Genomic DNA, 18674 nt, shown 5'->3' on the forward strand with positions numbered 1-18674 from the left:
AAGCTTCGAAACCATCCAGGTGCAACTAACCATAGGCAAACTGCTCTACAAATTGTAGCATGCTACAGGCCACCCTCTCAAACTCAGGAACCCCACACAGCCTTCCTGAAGACACTGGAGGGTATAAATGTATCTCCAAACACCATCATATTGGGTGACTTCAACTACCCGAATATAGACTGGGAACATTACTCAAGCCCTAACTTTCTAGCCCAACGGTTCCTGGAGTTCATAAATTCAAATGCCATGGAACAGCTAGTCACTGTTCCCACGAGAGGAGAAAATATACTAGATCTCATTGTCACAAACATGGGGACAAAATGCTCCACACCGAAGTATATCCTCATTGGTGAGATCCGATCATAAACTAATCTCACTGGAAATCCACATCCCGCCCCCACCCCAAACAAAAAAGACCATAGTGAAGAACTTCTCTAAAGCAAACTTCACACTACTCAAGACTGGTGTGGTATCCTTCAAGGCCCCTGAGCCAGAGGAAACCACAACCCAAGCTGCGGAAGTCCTTACAAATGCCTTCTATGAACACCTCCAGGACTGCATGGATCAGGCAATCCCAAATAAAACCAAGACTCTTTCCACAAAGGGCAAACGTCCAGTCTGGTGGACCCCAGCCATTAACAAACTTTACAATAAGAGGAGAAAGCTATTACATGATAGAACAAAATCCATAAAAGGGAAGTCACCCCCTGATCATTATTAGTAAAAAAATACGAGCACTCATAAAATCAACTAAGGCTAATTTTGAGAGAAAAATTGCCATGGATTGAAAGGACAATCATAAGGCCTTTTTCAGCTATGTTAGGAACCTGGGTGGAAACTCCCAGATATGCTCAGAATTAGTCCAAAATGATACAAAAATCACTGAACCCACAGACATTGCCAACATACTGGCAGACAGGTTCAGTGCAAACTTCACCCCCCCCCTAAAGGAGAGATAACTATCCCAGCCGAGTGTAGCCTCCCGGACATCTCAAATGCGCAGGTGAAAGCTGCTCTCTAAAGCTAAAAACATAGCATCAATGGGACCGATGGTGTCCCCGGCTGTGTGCTACACGAGCTAAATGAGGAATTAAACCTGCACATAAGGCAGCTGTTTAATCTCAGCCTTACCACAGGATACGTGCCCAAGGAGTGGCGACGGCAACTGTGGTCCCACTCCACAAAGGCGGCACCTCTACGGACCCTGGTAATTACCGCCCCATAAGCTTAACAAGTCTAGTCTGCAAAGCTATGGAGAGGATCATAATGGAGCTCATAAACAAAGATATAGGGACTTGCAGACATTGGACCCGACCCAGTTTGGCTTTGTCAAGGGAAGATCATGCCTTTTGAACTTGGTCGACTTCTTCAAACAGTCACCAAGGCCATTGATGAGGGAAAGGCAGTCCATACAGCCTACCTTGACCTTGCAAAGAGCCACACAATACCCCACTCGGGTATTGTAGAAAAACTTACCAGCTTAAATGTAAACCCATATGTCACAAGATGGGTTGCAAACTGGCTTAAGGACAGAACCCACAGGGTTAGAGTTGCTGGCGCTGTGTCAGACTCCAAGCCGGTCACAAGTGGTGTCCCACAGGGCTCGGTCCTTGGCCCCTATTGTTTGGCATCTACTTCTCAGAAGTACAGGCCAACATGGGAGGACTTTGGCTGACAAAGTTTGCAGACGACTGCAAACTGGGCCATAGTGGAAAGTGCATCGGACACGGATATCCTTCAGAAGGGACTCACGGAAACAGATAGCTGGTGCCAGAGCCATGGCCTGAAGTTAAACGCCAAAAATGTATAGTCATACCCTTCGGGAAAAACAAGGTAACCCCAAGCTACCATATAGGTGGCAATCCACTAAGCACAGAAGAGGTTATCAGGGACCTGGGGACCCAGGTTGACAGTGGCCTTTCTTTGACACTCACATTGCTAAAGTGGTTAGAAAGACCTTCTACATTGCCCACCTGATCATGAAGGATTCACATCCAGATCTAGTGAGGTCATTGTTCCCCTGTACTCTTCACTTATCAGACCAATGATCGAGTACAATGCCCCATTCGGGATGTATCTCACCCGACATCTGCAGCAATTGGAGAGACCCCAAAAGTTCCTCACCAAAAGGATAAAGGGACTCCAAAATCTGTCATATGCTGCCAGATTCAAGAAACTCCAGCTCTATTCAGTCGCATACCGCCTCCTCAGAGGTGACATGTGCCTGACATACAAGGCCATGTCCAACCCGGAATTAATGGACATGCTCCACCTCAAAAATCCAAATCCACCAAAACCACTAGAGCAAGCGACTTAAACCTTAGCACGGATATAAATAGGACGTGCTGGAGGGATAGATTTATCACTCAGAGACTCCTATGCTGTGGAATAAAATCCCGGTCCATGTGAGGCAGAGCACCTCGCTGACTCTGTTCAAGAGAAATCTAGACCTGTGGATGGGAGATCGTAGGTTTACCCCGGGAATCATATCTGTGTCACTGCTGGACAGAGGCACAACAAACTAATGGGCACAGTATTTTTTCATATAAGGGGTGGCGTAAGCCACAAAAATTTGGGCTAGGCTTATAAATGCCTTAGGGCAGATAGCCTAGTATAAACCTATGAACCTATGAACACTAAACTGTACATACACCACTAACTATCCACTTACCTTAACCCAAACCCTAACCCTAGGTCCGTCACTATCACACACTCGCCTCACCCGCGCCCTAACCCTAACTCACCTACCCCACCCTAACCCTCATGTCCACACAATCGCACACTTACCTGACCTGCGCCCTAACCCTAACTCACCTAACCCGCCCTAACCCTCACATCCACACAATCGCACGCTTACCTGAACCTGATCCATAACGTTCCACCACAGCACTGAAAATAGCGAAGTGCTAGAAACCGACAACCAAATTCTTTCTCTGGGAAACAATTTGGTTTTCTGCAGCTTTGCTATTTTCAGTGTTCGCTGAATAGGGTTCGATATTAAAACATTTGATGTTCTGAAACATCGATGTTCTAAAATAGACCCTTTGGAATGAGACCTCAGGAAGCAACCTTTGGACAAGACTTCCACTGTGTAGTGGAATGGCTTATAGACTTGAGAATCCCTTGAAAACTTAAATGAAGCCTAAAGATGAAACAAACACATCCAGGAAATACCAATTTCATGTCTGGAAGAGGCTCCCCATTCACGTGAATCAGAGTCCATCCTTAACCCTATTTAAAAGTAAGCTTGACCAATGGATGGGAAATCAGTAATTCACCCTAAGTATGGTTTCCATGCCTCTGACAGACACAGGCAGAGAGTAACTATGCCCAAATTAAGATACTTCAAACAATGTTTAGAAACCTCCTAACCGCGTAACATGCATGGCGAGGTTTATAAAAGCCCTGGTGGGAGTTAGCCTAGTATATACCTATGAAACTATGAACTATATGCTTAACCCGAAATAGAATGAAGTAATGGATGCTTTTGTTGAAACCTGGCAACCTACCTAGAGGTTGTAGAACCTTGGATTAGGTTACATTAAAGAAAAAGATATGAGGGCAAAGTCCACTGCATGGGGCTGTAGGAACTTGCTCACTCCATGAATCAGGGTTTTAGTGTTATGTTTTTCAATTTTAATTGATTTTTTTTTTTTTAAAAATGGCCCATCTCTGAATCTCAGATTGATCAAATGTATCAAATCCATTTCAGTCATAATCCCACTCTGTCTTAAGTTTTCAACAGTGCCACACACTATGGAAATATAATGTAGGCTTGCATGTTTTCTGGTAATGACTATGCACTGTTTAATGTCCACTTCTGAAATCTCTCTCTCTTGCTTATAATCCTGCTAAAGTGAAGTTTCTATAACCACAATGAATACTCTAAATAGGAGTTTACCAACTTTCTCTAAAAAGGATATATATTTTTTTAATTTTAGTTTGTGATGCCTTTTCATAACCACCCCTGTACATTTGCTGTGATTTGTCAATAACTGCTGTGAGGTTCAGTCTGTCAGCTCTCTCTTTGTGCTTCTACTCAGCAACTATTCAACTGAAGGAAATGTGCAGCATCAGGTTCCATGGTCATCATAACTGCCAGCTCATGCAGTTAATGATGATTAATAATGAGGCTGTGGAAACACATGCATCTCCTGCAATATCCTTTTTAGGTATTACTATGACTGCTAAGTGGCAGTTTTGAATAATATGTAAACAATGCAGTGCCATTCTTTGAGTCTGATATTTGGTACATGAATGTTTAATGGAGGTTTTAATGAGTTGAAGCTCAACATAATTGCTAGTCAGGAGTAATTATATATTCCATCCAGTATCACTGTGGCTGTCTTTGCTGCTTTTGACCCTTTGCTTGCTTGATTTCAGATCATTTGGTAGTATTTCCCCCACATCTTTCTCATCTTTATAATTACTTTCTCCTTCCAACTGTGCATATGTTTCCTGGGATAGTACTTGCCAAATAAAATTCTTTTTAGCCCATTTCTGTAATATTTCCACTAGCTTTTACATCATTTGTATACCTTCATCTGTATTATCCCTTTTGCCTATTTTTGTGTTTTCAATGAAATTTATACTTTTCCTGACAGACTTTCTGACATGTGGAATGGCCCAGTGTTAATACTGACCCCTGTGGTAATCAAGGGTAACCCTCATTTAATTTGCCTGAATTCCATACATTTTATCATTATGAGCCTTCTTGATTAGCTAATCTTTTACTATGATATCACCCTATGACTCACACCAGATCACATTTCTTCACTAACTTATTTTGTGGTACAATAACTAAAACATTGCTAAAGTCTAAACCCGATGGTCTCCACAAACCTTCACACTTTTGTACTCCATATGAGTAGAGTTTTTTTTTAATCTGATACTTGCATATCTGGAATGAAATCCAATAATTCTTGACTGTTATTTAATAAATGTCAGTATAAAAATCTATGCTTTCACTTTTTGAAAGAAAAATAATTAAGCTTCAGTTAAGTACCCCATGTAAAAAAAAATTGCATAGCTTACTTGCATAGCTAAGGGCAAATATTGTGTACATGGCAGTATCTCAAATCTGCAAATAAAACTCGCTATCAAAATCTAGATAAGTATGTGTTAAACTGAGTGTCGATAAATCAATCAATCATTTTCCTTTTGTTGTGAAAGAAAGTATTTCACTGTCTCTGTTCCTTTGCAATGGCAATCTGTAACAGTTGTTATGAGGTTCCATTTGGAAATTCATGTTGTCTTTGAAAACATTCAAAATATTGACATATTAAAAGGGCGAAGGCCATGACATCGACCACAAAAGGTTGAAACAGAAAAAACAGAATACATTACAAACATGTTTTTGCAAGGGGAAGCCCCTCTCCACTGGCACCTGTCATACTCCCTGCTATGCATATATACCAACTCTGAGATCACACTACAGTGGAGAAAGGGCAATCAGTCCCACTGTACTGTGATCTTGTACAACATGCTACTGGCTTTTTAAGTACTAAAAAAGTCTGTAGCAAATGGCGTCAACCTAACATGTTTCGACCTTGTTTGATCCATTATATGGCCTTTGGCATTTCAATCCGTCAGTGTTTTAAATGTTTCCTGGCTTCCAAATATTCTGTACATTTGACTCAGTCAGCAGTGCTGTCATGATTTTCCTTTAAGTTGAGGTTTTATAGGCCAGATGTTTTCAGCATCAGTCTCCCGAAGAGAAAGCATATATGTTCTTTTCCAGCTTTCAAATATTTCTCCTTTCCCTTAATTTATTTATTTATTTATTTTTTATTGTTTTGACAGTTCTCCTCTAAGTTGTTTAACAATTCTGGGGTGAATTTCATCAGGTTCCATGGTTTTGTAGATCTATTATCTTTGGTACTCTTTTGTGGTCTTTTCTGTGAAAAAGACAAGGCTCAACCCTGCTACCCATGGGATACCTATTGACTACATATGATAAATCTCTCCTTTTCCTTTGTGAATACTGTGTGAAAGAATTCATATAATAGCACTTCTTCATCTTCTACCAATTCTATCCTTACTTTAGTTTCACTATATCTATTTTTGCTTTTCTTTGTATCCTTATATGTCTGTAAAAGATTTTGTAATCTTTTTTGCCAGAACCAGCTTTCTTTCCTTCATTTAGGCCTTTGCGTGTCTCACTGCCTTTTCTGCTTCACTTTGCGGCCATTGCCATGGCTGTCTGCCTGGTTCCTTCAATGATTTCTTTTATTTCCTAAATACTGCATGTTTTCGCTTGCCATTAGGCCCAGCTCATTTAAAAGCTTTTCCCCCTTCTTTGTACAGATTTCTTTTATGCAGATGCCTTTTGTTTTCAATATGGTGGATCCTGAAATCTTAAATACCAGCTTTTATAACATTTTATGGTGTGTGTCCCTTAAGATACCCAGATTGCACTGTTGACTACATAGCCAAATGTAGATTTGGCTGCAACAGTACAATAATAACGAAAGCATTACGTGAATAAGAAATAAATAACATAGATAAAACATTAACAAAATAATAAGGCTGAAAGTTAGTATTATAATTGAAATGCATTCTCAAACAGGTATGTTTTCAGTGAACCTTTAAAGCCAGTGAGCCTCAGGGATATCCTTTCCGACCACAATAAGAATCTGGAGAGGTGAGAATCTTGAAATGAAGCATTTGCTAAAATAGTTGAGATGAATCTTTGAGTCCTCTAAGAGGATGATACTAGAGCCTGAGTCATTGATGGTCTGGTTGGCAATACTGTCCCCATGCCATTATGCTGACTTCATATTTTTGTTTAGTAATCATTTACCCTATGTTTTAGAGAGTACAGTGATGAACAATATTCAGCCATTCAAGATATGTATAAATGAAAAATAGATTTAGCTTTCACCTTCATGAGAAAGCCATTTGAAACTAATGGTACAGACCACAAATGTAAAACAGAAAAGTACAGTTGTGTACACTTACCATAAATGTAGATGTTCGAGTGTATTCACTGTTGCAGTCATTACATTTGGGGTAATCTGCTGGCAGGTTGCCCTCAGTCGTCCTGATTAACAAAGTCTTGGGTCCTGCATCAGTTGCTGTCCCTTCTTCCATGACGTCAGGTCGTCAGGGCTATAAAACATGCTGCCGACGCCATTACATCAGTTTTTCTTGCCCCAGATGTCAGGTGCCCCCCCAAATGGGTAGCAAATAAAATTAAAAACACAAAAAATATACCTCCAACCAAAAGCAAATACACCAAAAGGGCTTTTAAGCATAGTAAAAGAAAGTAGCGGTATAGCCAGAGAAAAATAGGGGGCTAGAGGGAGGGTAACCAGGACTGCAACAGTGAATACACTCAAACATCTACATTTATGGTAAGTGTACACAACTGTACTATGTTCTTCGTGTTTCACTGTTGCAGTCATTAAATTTGGGTAGATTTCCAAAGCTATGGATGGGTGGAGGGAATTATACAGCATTAGGACCAGCTATAAGGCCCTGCAGGACAGCAGTGGCAAAGCCAGCTCTGGATTTAGAGAAAAGTGTTAAATGGTAATGCTTGGTGAAAGTATGAACTGAACTCCAGGTAGCAGCTTCTAGAATGTCCCTGGTAGGAACACCTCTGAGAAAGGCTGTTGAAGTAGATGCAGCCCTGGTGGAATGGGATCTGATCCCCTGGGGTGTTGTTTTTCCATGGTGCTTATAGCAGAAACAAATACAATGGCTTATCCATTTGGAAATGGTTTGCTTTGAAATAGCCTTTCCTTCTGCCCCTGCAGCAAATGCTACCAGCAGTTGTTCATATTTTCTTTGGCATTTAGTCCTGTTTGAGTAAAATCTAAGTTGTCTGTGTACATCCAATGAATGCAGATTCTGCTCCCCCCTGTTCTGTGGATTGGGAAAGAAATTTGGCAAATGAATGGTCTGATTAAGAGCCACACTGGATACCACCTTAGGCATGAAGGATGGGTTGGTCCTGAGAGATACCCTGTCCGCATGAAAAATGATGAAAGGCAACACTGCCATAAGAGCCTGTAATTCGGAACTCCTTCTAGCTGAAGTGACTGCTAAAAGGAAAACTGTTTTCCAGGAGAGAAATTTCAAGTCTGCAGTAGCAGCTGGCTCGAAAGGAGGGAGAGTGAGTTTCTCCAATACAAAGTTAAGGTCTGAGGCAGGGGTTGGAGCTCTCCTGGGTGGTCTTAAGTTTTTGGCATCTCTGAGATGCTGCTTTAGCAGAGGATGAGAGAAGAGGGGAGGTTCTGTGTTGTAATGAGCTGAAATGGCTGAGGCATGGATTTTTATGGAAGAAAAGGACAGGCCCTTGTGAAGCATCTCAGTTAAGTATTGCAAAATCTGAGGAATGTTGGGCACTGCTGTGCTTATCCCTTGAGATTGATTCCAGGCACAGAATTTTTCCATTTGTCAGCATAAGATTTTCTAGTACTAGGTCTTCTTGCCTCCAAAATGACATCCATCACAGGTTTACTGAGGGATGCTAAGGGTGAATTTAGGTCATTAGCCATGCTGCAAGATTCAAAGTTTGGAGCTGAATGTGCAGAGTTTGGTTGTTCTGGTGAGACAGTAAGTAAGGTGTCTGAGGCAGGTGCCACAGTGGAAGGTGTGACACACTGCGCAGGAGTGGGTACCAGTGTTGGCGTGGCCAGTCTGGAGCAATCAAAATCATTTTTGGTTTGTCCTGTTTAACTTTTAGTAGAACTTTGAAGAGCAGAGGCAGAGGGGGAAAGGCATAGACTGATAGATTTTTCCAGCTGAAGGACACAGCATCCACTTTCCAGGCTTTTTGTGATGAGTTCTTGTGCAAAATTTGTCCCAACTGATAGTTCTGAGGTGAGGCAAAAAGATCTATGTCTGGGCTCCCTCATCTGCTTGTCAACATGTTGAAAATCCGTGGTTCCAGTTTCCATTCATGTGAGTCCATGAGGTTTCTGTGTAGTTCGTCTGCCAGAGTATTCAGCTTTCCTGGCAGGAATTGAGCTTGTAGTTGTACTTGATAGCTCAAGGCCGTGTTCCACAATGCCATGGCTAGTCTGCAAAGAGGGTAGAAGTGTGTACCCCCCTGCTTGTTTATGAACCACATAACCGTGGTGTTGTCCGTCTTTATCAGTAATTGTCCTGGTGAAGGTAGTCCTTGAAGGCTGTCAGTGCATTCTGTACAGCTAGCATTTCTTTTTGATTTATGTGAAGGTGCATTTGATTTGGGCTCCATTTTCCCTGAATGCACTTCCCTGCCAGATGAGCACCCCATGCATAGTCTGATGAGTCTGCAGTTAGGGTTTGGGTGGCAAGGGGTGGTGTGAATGGCAGTCCCTTGTTCTGGTGGCAGGCTTCTGCCCACCATAGTAACTCTAGGCACAGGCAAGGTATGATAGGAATCATTGTTTCCAGGCTGTGACAATGCTGACTCCATAGACTTTTTAAATACCACTGAAGTTTCCTCATATGCAGTCTTGCATATGGAATTAGAAGAATGCAGGAGGCCATGAACCCCAAGGCTTGCAGAATTTGCCTTGCAGAAAGTATTGTTTTTGTGGCCACCTGTTTGAAGTAAGTCACCAAATGAATTTACTTCTCTGGCATAAGGAAAGTCATCTGGGCAGTTGTATTCAAGCTTGCACCCAGGAATGTAATTTTTTGAAAGGTTACCAGTTGTGATTTCTTTTCATTTATAGTGTACCCTAGACAAGTTAGAACCCTTTTTACAAATGCCATATGTTTTAGAAAAATGTCCTTGTTTTCTGCCTGAATTAGGCAAACATCCAGGTATGGATATATTTGAATATTTCTTTGCTTGCAAAATGCAATTACTGGAGCCAGGCATTTTGTAAAGACCCTGGGCACAGTAGTTAAGCCAAAGGGCAGTGCAGAGAACTGGTAATGTAAGTAGCCTGCTTTGAAGCGGAGGTATCTTCTGCAAGATTCCCTGATTGGGACATGCAGGTAAGCCTCTTTTAAATCTAGAGTTGCCAACCAGGCATCTTTGCCTAGCATAGGAAGTAACTGGTGAAGAGTCAGCATCTTGAATTTTGGGATGTCCAGAAAGGTGTTTAGAGTAGATAAGTCCAGAATTGGATGCCATGATTTGCCTTTTCTGGGTACCAAGAAAAGTCTTGAATAGAAACCTTGTCCCTTTCCCTCTTCTGGTACTAGCTGAATAGCCCCCATGGTCATGAGGGAAAGTACTTGTTTCTGGGCCTCTGCCCACTGATTTGGGGGCAGGTCTGGCCATCCATTTGGAATTGGCACCATGTGGAAATGAAATCTGATTCCCTGGGATACTGTATTTAAAACCCATTTGTCCTGGGTTATAATTTGCCAGTTTTTTGCATGAAGAGCCAGTTTTCCCCAAAGAGGTGGCTAAAAGGTAAGTGCTTGGTAAGTGTAAACGGAAGTCATTGAGACTGCTTACCATAGAGAGGTGTCTTGTTGTTTCCAGATTTGGAAAAGAAGGCACCCCATTGTTTTGTTCTGAAAGTCCCTTGGGACTGAAACCTGGTGCCTTTGGAATGTCTGGGTCTGACTTGAGTGGGTCTCGAAGGAACTGGAAAGGACCAGTTCTTAGTAGGCCAGTGCCTACTAAATCTTAGAGGTTGCACTTGTAAGAAATCTTTCACAGTTTGCACAGATTTAGCTTTATCTTCCATCTTTTTTAGCATTTCTTCAGCCTTATTACCAAAGAGACGGTCCTGTTGTAAAGGAGCATCCAATAATTTTGCTTTAACATGATCAGGCAGAGTTTGCTCTTTGAGCCAAGCATGCCTTCTTATCACAGACCCAGTTACAACAGCCCTGCAAGAGGCCTCCAAAGAATCAAAACCACATTGCAAAGTATGTTTTCCGACTTGTTCAGCTGAACGCAATAGATCCTGTAAATCTTTATTTTCCACAGAGTCAGAAATCAACATAATTTTCTGTTTAAGCAGTCCCATGATATGCTGCTGATATTTTAGCATATGAAATTGACAGTTTAAAGCCCTAATTACCAAGGTTGCAGAAGTGTAAACCTTCTTACCCCATCTATCCAGCACCCTGGAATCTCTATCAGAAGGGGTAGGATTTTTAGCAGTAGAAGCCTTAATGCCCTTGGGACCCTGAGAAATGGTTTCAGGATCCGCAACAGGATTTTTGAAAATGAATTTGTGGGAGTCAGGAACCCTGTAGTATCTGTCTGGCTTACAAGGAGCCAGAGGCAGAGAATCAGGAGCCATACTAGATTCTGAAAAAAACATCATCAACAATGTCTAGAACAGGAATTATAGCCAAAGGCCTATGCTGAGGAAGAAGAAGAAAATCCCTAAGTCTCTTTTTAGATTCAGAAAAATCCTGACTTTCCCAGTGGAAATGTTCCCTTAAGGTATGTAAAGTTTCCCCAAAAGAAAAATCCTCAGAGGGAGAAGCAGAAGAAATGGAATCTTCTGCATCAGAGTCCTCATAAGTAGGCATAAACAATTCCTGTTCATTAGAAGAGTCAGAAGAAATAGAATCCTGTTCAGGAGATTCATACTCAAAATCTTGCCTAGGCCTCTTAGAGGGGGGGGGGGGGTTGGCTACCATTGATCAGAGTAATTAAATCTTCAGCTATTTTGATCATTTGTTTTTTAGGCATGGGGGCCTGCACATGTGGCTTAGGCATCAGTATTTTAGACATAGGTCGAGATTTTGTCCTTAGTTTTGAAGATGGCATCATCTAATATACAAATCTGTAGGCCTGAAAACACCCTCAGAAGCCGGTGCCTGCACAGTGGCTCTGGACCCATCCAAGGTAGAGACATCCGCAGATTCCATAATTGAAGCATCTCGTGGCATACCGGACTCCAAATGGGTCTCAGTAGAGGCCTGCGAATCAGAAGTAGCGGGTATCATGGGCTGCAAATGCACCTCACTGAGTACTGGCGAACTGGCAACTGGCTTAGGAGAAGCGTCATTGGCAGTTTTGGACCTCAATGGCCTGTCGCTGTCTTTTTCTTTGTGTTTTTTAGGTATTCCGGTAGTCGGATTGCTAACCGACGACATTTCTGGATAATTAAAGCATGAGCCAAAATACTTAGAAGCAAAAATGTACTGACATTTGATAGTGCGTTGATTAAATAAAGCACAGAACTGACAGCAAGGTACGTCGTGGTCAGGGCCTAGGCAAGGAATACAGTACAAATGGAAATCCTTATGAGGTATTTGCTTCCCACAAGTAATGCAATTATTAACTTTTACTGACATCGGTAAGGAGCAAGAAAAAGTTTCCCCAGTGGGGTACTTAGCTTTTTAGTTCAAGACTTCGGATCTGAAACTCAAAAACGAAAATTTCAGGAGTCAGACGACCGACACTCATGAACTGCTTCTGCTTTGGGCACCGCACGGCAAGAAAGACTGATGTAATGGCGTCGGCTGCATGTTTTATACCCCTGACAACCTGAAGTTGTGGAAGAAGGGACAACAACCAACGCAGGACCCAATACTTTGTTAATCAGGCCGACTGAGGGTAACCTGCCAGCAGATTACCCCAAATGTAATGACTGCAGCAGTGAAACATGAAGAACATCCACTATGATTAAAACCTCACAATACCTTAGAAGCAAAAATCATCAATGAAGAGATGTTAAGAATGTCTAGGCCATCCTCTATGAGGAGTGTGTTTTAAACAGAAAGATATATGTGCCTTGCAAAATTTCACTAATGAATTTTTATTTTTGATGTGACTCAAAATAAATGACAACCTTTTATCAAAAGAAAGCACAATGTTAATTGCAGATAAAAATGCTTTACTTGTATATGGTTCAAAAACTATCCAGAAGAAATTCCAGTTGATCAGGAATTATTTTGTAAGTACATAAGATCATTTTAGTCTGTAATTACTTCTGGCACATTCCTTACCAATGAAATACACCCAGAAACAATTTCTTACCAGAAGAGAATGATCTAAGTTGCTGACTACGACCTCTCACCAAGGTTTCCATTTATCAATGTACCGTATAAGATCATGTGATCATAGATGGAGGGACCCAATCTTATATAAAAAAGTTTAGACTTCTTCCTTCTCTGTGTGATCACATAGTATCAGAATTATGTGCCTTACTAATAAAGGATGAGGAAGATGAAGACCTACACTTTGAGGGCTACAAAGGTTTTCCATATTTTCAGTGAATACACTTCCATGAGGAGTTGGTGATGTCTTCCCTCTTCATGAAGGAGGCTTTGGCTCCTGCATTACTTTGCTAAAGGTAACATTCTGTAATATTGTACAACCTCAGTGGACATTTATAAAATTCACAGGAATGGTCTGTCAGTTGACTGGAGCTCTACAAACTCTGCAGTTGTTCCATATGATTTGGCTAATTAGATGAATTTAATCCGATTAGGCAGCAGTTGCAAATGGAATTTCTGTTTCACAATTACTGGTAGTGTATCAGTAAGCTCTTCTTCTAGCTATACAGCTCCAGGCCAAGACAAAACACACTTGTTTTTGTACCTACAAATCAAAGTTTATTTGTAACAGTTTCTCAGTTAAAATATGTAAGCTTCCAGTCTGACCAGAAGCAGATCACAAAGTTAAGCAAGGCCTTTTTTGTAGTGGTCAGAGTTCTCAAATGCCACAATGCTGTTGGAGAACTATCACACTCAGCTGGCATTCCTAAGTTCCAACATGAAATGAAAGGTAGTCATACATCATTTGCATTTATTAGATTAATTATTACATCGTCTCTACTGTTCCTAGGTCTTCACTGCAGAAGGATGACCTGTAATGTAACCCGTGTCACTATCCAATAAACAGATACATTTTGACTCTGATACTTTCTTTTTTTATGTGCTCCATTACTTCATGCAGCCTGTGTTAACTGTGTGGCATGATTCATATGTTTGCAGATTACTCAAGTGAATCATAAGCTGAACCTAGGCATTTACTACAGGCTTCCTGTAGGTCTTCTGTAGGAATCTTCCTGCTAGCACAGTGCTTTTATTACTTCCGAAGACATCCTATGATGCTCTAGCAGCATCGTTTCCTTATACTGCACTGTCGTTAAGAACTCTTCCCAACTACAGACCAGCTGATCCAGAATCAGCTAAAAACTTGAGTAACAAAGTGGCAAAAAAGATGGGTGTGCCTATTCTGGGAGGATAGGAATATTGTTCAACGGGCTTACTTGGTGAAAAAAATAATAAAAAAAATGTTTTTGTGGGCAGATCACTCACTAAACTCTGGTGTTGACTGTGGCTTAGAGCAATGCCAGGCAGGGTGTGTGGGAAGGTAACCCTAAGATCCAATGTGGACTTGTCTTCACAGTCAGTTCTCATTGCCTGCCCAGTCTCAGGTTTACCATCACAATGCAAAGGGGTATGGTTTATGAAAAGTCCTGTTTGCCCTTTCCTTTCCATTCCATCAACTGCTAAGAGCAGGGCCTTACGCTGAGCATAAGTGTGACAACAGTCAGCTGATAGCTTGAGGTGTCATTCAGATCAAAAAGGAAAAAAGGGAGACATACTGTATAGCTTAGCTGCTATAAGGAACAAATGGTAACAAAGATAATGTTAAATTAATGATTATTAAAATCAGACGTGCAACTACAGTGACTATAGCACAGATGCTTAGATGCCTATGTAGAAACCCACTTTCACAATTATACACAAGAAATCACATGCTGTATTAGTAGACAGCCCCTGGAGAGTATTACTAAGGCAAAAATCTACAGGATTCATGTGTGAAGATTGAAAATGCCCATATTTTATCTTACCATAAGCAATATCCCACAGAATGTATTGTAAATGATAAAATAGTAATTCTAATGATTCTTCTTTCCATTTAAAAGTAATTAAACTTACCATTGCTAAACAGGATTTCATCATATGGATCACTGTTGCAGTAGCCTTAGCTATATGGGTTATGTTCTGCCAAGGATATAACTGCCGACAAGCTTCCAAAGCTTCATGGCACCTTCCACATGCCCAAACTATCAGGCAGCTTGAGCTGAGCTGATTAAAAGACAAGTTTGGGTGTAAAGACCTTCAGAGCTTTACCGCTGCTGAATGGTATGCTCCTCTGAGGCTTTTCTAGAATCAGTGGTTGACATATGCTTTCATCTGTTCAGTAGATAAGTTCCCTTTGGGGAAAAACTTCCATTTTCTTACTTTTGTTGATGTTTTATTATTTTCTTCTTCAGGAAAGTTTACTTTAAAGCTAGGAATGTTTTGTTTTAAGACACCATCCCAAGACTGAAGCATACTTTTAAATGGAGTACTCAGTTTTTTCTGTCTGTTTGAAAGTAGTGTAAAATAACTGCTTTATTCAATAAGAAACCTACTTATTTCAGATTGTAAGGTATAAATTATTTACAACATTAGCAAGTTCCACATACTCACTATAAACCTAACTATTTCAGTCTGTAAGGGCTAAATTATTTACAGCATTGACAAGTTCCAAATTCATACCACATTTTTACAGAATCTATATGAAGAATATACATATAATCACATAGCCTGTTTATTTCATCATGCACATTTTACTTGTACAGGTTTGGCATTGTGTAAAATAAGTTGCAGCTTTTGTTTGTAAGTTTGTTATATTAGCTGATTAATTAAATATGCCTCACAAGGTAACATCACCCAGTGTACTAAACAAATTTCACATTTTGTACATGTGCACACATGCACATATGTTATTCATGTGTGGGTTCCTTACAAAAAATCTTCCACCTTAAATAATGAAAATAAAACTCTACTCCACAATCCTGAAGCAATAAAAACCCAAAGAAGTAGAACTTAAACATATAGTAAACAGTAGCAGAATATTACTGTTGTACTGATAGCAATATAGATAGTAATGTATACATACAATTTCAGCTGGAAAACAAAGCTTGGAAGAGTGTTGTGTATAGAAGAATGCATTCAGTCAGACAAGCATCCTGTACCCGCCCCCCTGTAAGGAGCTGTGCCCTCACATTATATTTGCGCAATTAGTTTCACACAAATTTTTGTTTGAAACCATGTATAGCACTGTTCTCTGAGATTCCACAACTTTATAGTCAATGTACTCAATTAAGATGGGGGGATGGGGGTAGGGATGGAGGGAGCCTGTACCATGCAGAAAGTTGGCATTAGAAGTTTATAATAGCAATAGATATCAGTACTGCTGGAGCTTTATGCCACTGTTTGTGATCTTTCAATCCTTAGTAATATTCCACATGGAATATTGTGCTTTAGATTTAAAATTAGGTCAGGTGTGGTTAATATATGGAGAAAGATTGCCAAAGAACAGTTATATTACAATGCAATCCCATATTATATTATATATTAATGAATGAATAGGTACACATATTTAGATGAAATTTGTTTCATTGCTCATACAGTCATCAGCTTCATGCTAGCTTGATGTAAACATATTCTGGAAGTAAACGTTAATAAAATGCTATCTGGTGTCACTTCTTAAACTTGCACACAGAATACAAACAATAATTTGGCTACATACTAAAGTCTAGAGTAAGAAAAACAACATTTCAAAAACACCAACCAGTTTTGCAAAGTTTTTCTGACCTTTAGCAAAAGACGTTATAACTCCCTTCATCAAAATCATTAAATACTTGTAATGGAGAAAGTGCTACAAGGACATGCTGTCAAGGTAAGGTGAGGGTGAACTGTAAGTAAGAATAAAATATTGTTTACTGGCTTTAATTTAATAAAGCCAAATATGCACAAATACGTAGAATTTTTTGTAGACCTCACAAGGTAACTGCTTGCCTAAAAGTGAGATCTACAGACTAATTAAAGATTATGAAATTAACAGCAGTTGGAGATACCAATAGCCTACCAGTTAAGGTGGCAGACATATTATGCTTAAGGCCTACCAGTTAAGGTGGCAGACATATTATGTTTAAGGCCTACCAGTTAAGATGGCAGACATATTATGTTTAAGGCCTACCAGTTAAGGTGGCAGACATATTATGCTTAAGTAAGCAACTCATTCATCTCTAGTTTACTCCATCTAGTTGTGCTTCAGGAAATATATATTAGAGGTTTTGTGCACCTAAAAGAAAGTCTTCATTTGCTGACTTTCATTGCAAAGGAGCACGTTGGTACAAACTATTTAATTATCTATTCCCACTTGTTACCACCAAATGTAGGTTGTGTTAACAATGATCAATTTGGTGTTACAACACTGCCAAATCTTTTGGCACTGAATCATTCATAAGGAACAAGCGATATATAACATTAAAATGTATCACCCATGAAATGAAGTCTTGCTCGGTACAGCACATTTAAATAATGCCTTATCCAGTACTCCCATTAGTTCATGAATAGCAGCTATTTACCATTGTTTAATATAAGGTCTTTCAAGGCACTCTGAAGCAACTTTTTCCTTCACTGAGCTGTGAGCATCTTGAATATTTCAGTACTTCAAGTCTTTTTTAAAGATGGACCATAATTAAAGTGCAAAAGGTATCGATTTATTTCATGTCCATTCTTTTTTTAGTTTGCACAGTTTTCAATGATGCGTCCATCACTGTCAATCTGTCGGATGTTTTTTGCTACATTTATGGAGACTTCCTTTGTTGACATTCTTTTGGAGTCCCATTTAGTCTGTAAAGCAAATTATAACAGATTTATCTATATTAAACAAACAAACCAGTTCTTTTAAAAGTCTTCAGCTAAAGTCTAACATTTCAGAAAGACTCAAGGAAACAAAATGGGTATCTAGCAAATAAGCAACAGTATTGCAATGGCCTGACTTTAAAGCAGTTACTAAAAACTGTCTTTATTCAATCATACCATTATCACGTGCAAGACCATTCTATATTACTTAAGGTATGTCTTGAGATTATGACTTGGCTAATTAAAATATCTCAAATGAAAAAATAAAACCAAATGCTGCAGGGATTAAGCTGCCTCAACAGTACAAACTGATAAGAAACCAAACAAAACCATCAAGAGACAGCATACATGGCAGGTCTATATAGTAAAATCCACGATTTTATTGTAAAAGAGTGAGCGCTTTCATGTTGTTAATCCAATGCTTCTTCAGTCATTAAAGAATTAAACATTCATTCAAATATTTAAAACAAAATGTAACAATCAAAAATTTGAAACTTATATACATCACGAAACGTATAAATGTGCATGGGTATATTTAAAATAATGAAACATATCACGTGTCCAGAAATAAATTAAGTAAAAACAAAGAAATTATTTAATAACAGCACAGCTCATTAAACACATTTCTTAGTTATCCTCCAAAGGGGGTTAAAAACATTTAAAAAATTCTTTATTATTACACAAATTAACATTGTTCATATAGATCTGTCACGTTCTCCTTAAGAGCAAACCAAACCAAAAAAACGATATTTAAAATCATGTAATTCTTGCATATGTACCACAAATCACATACAGTAAAGGCACTCAAATAAAAAAAAATAAAATGCAACGAAGGATATCACTATAACATGAATAAAAAAAACTGTAGTTAGACTAATCGCAAGCATAAAGATATATAAACACCACTTTTTTTAGCTTAAGCTTAATAGCAAAACGAGTGAGATTTGATGAATGAAAACAATTACACATGAATAAGCATTTCAATATTCATCTTTTTTAGAGCTAAAAGAATATTAGCAAGTACCTAATCAGAAGAACTGATTAAAATGTTTTCAAAACTGATACATTTGCCATTCAAGTTAACATCGCTGATGAAAAAA

At 39.5% G+C, this 18674-nt stretch overlaps 1 protein-coding gene across 2 annotated transcripts in view; it reads right to left on the reverse strand.

The window, feature by feature from the left end:
- Positions 1–15451: 15451 nt before the first annotated feature.
- BAALC (BAALC binder of MAP3K1 and KLF4) overlaps positions 15452–18674 on the reverse strand; it is a 488302-nt gene continuing 485079 nt past the window's right edge. For both annotated transcript variants that reach the window (XM_044065673.1, XM_044065675.1), the window contains exon 3: positions 15452–17562. In XM_044065673.1, coding sequence (XP_043921608.1) covers positions 17452–17562 — 111 coding nt within the window. In that variant the 3' untranslated portion in view covers positions 15452–17451. The remainder of the gene's footprint in view (positions 17563–18674) is intronic.

Source organism: Protopterus annectens, chromosome 3.part0 (assembly GCF_019279795.1).
Source record: "Protopterus annectens isolate FY-2018-M chromosome 3.part0, PAN1.0, whole genome shotgun sequence".
Taxonomy (NCBI): Eukaryota; Metazoa; Chordata; order Ceratodontiformes; family Protopteridae; genus Protopterus; species Protopterus annectens.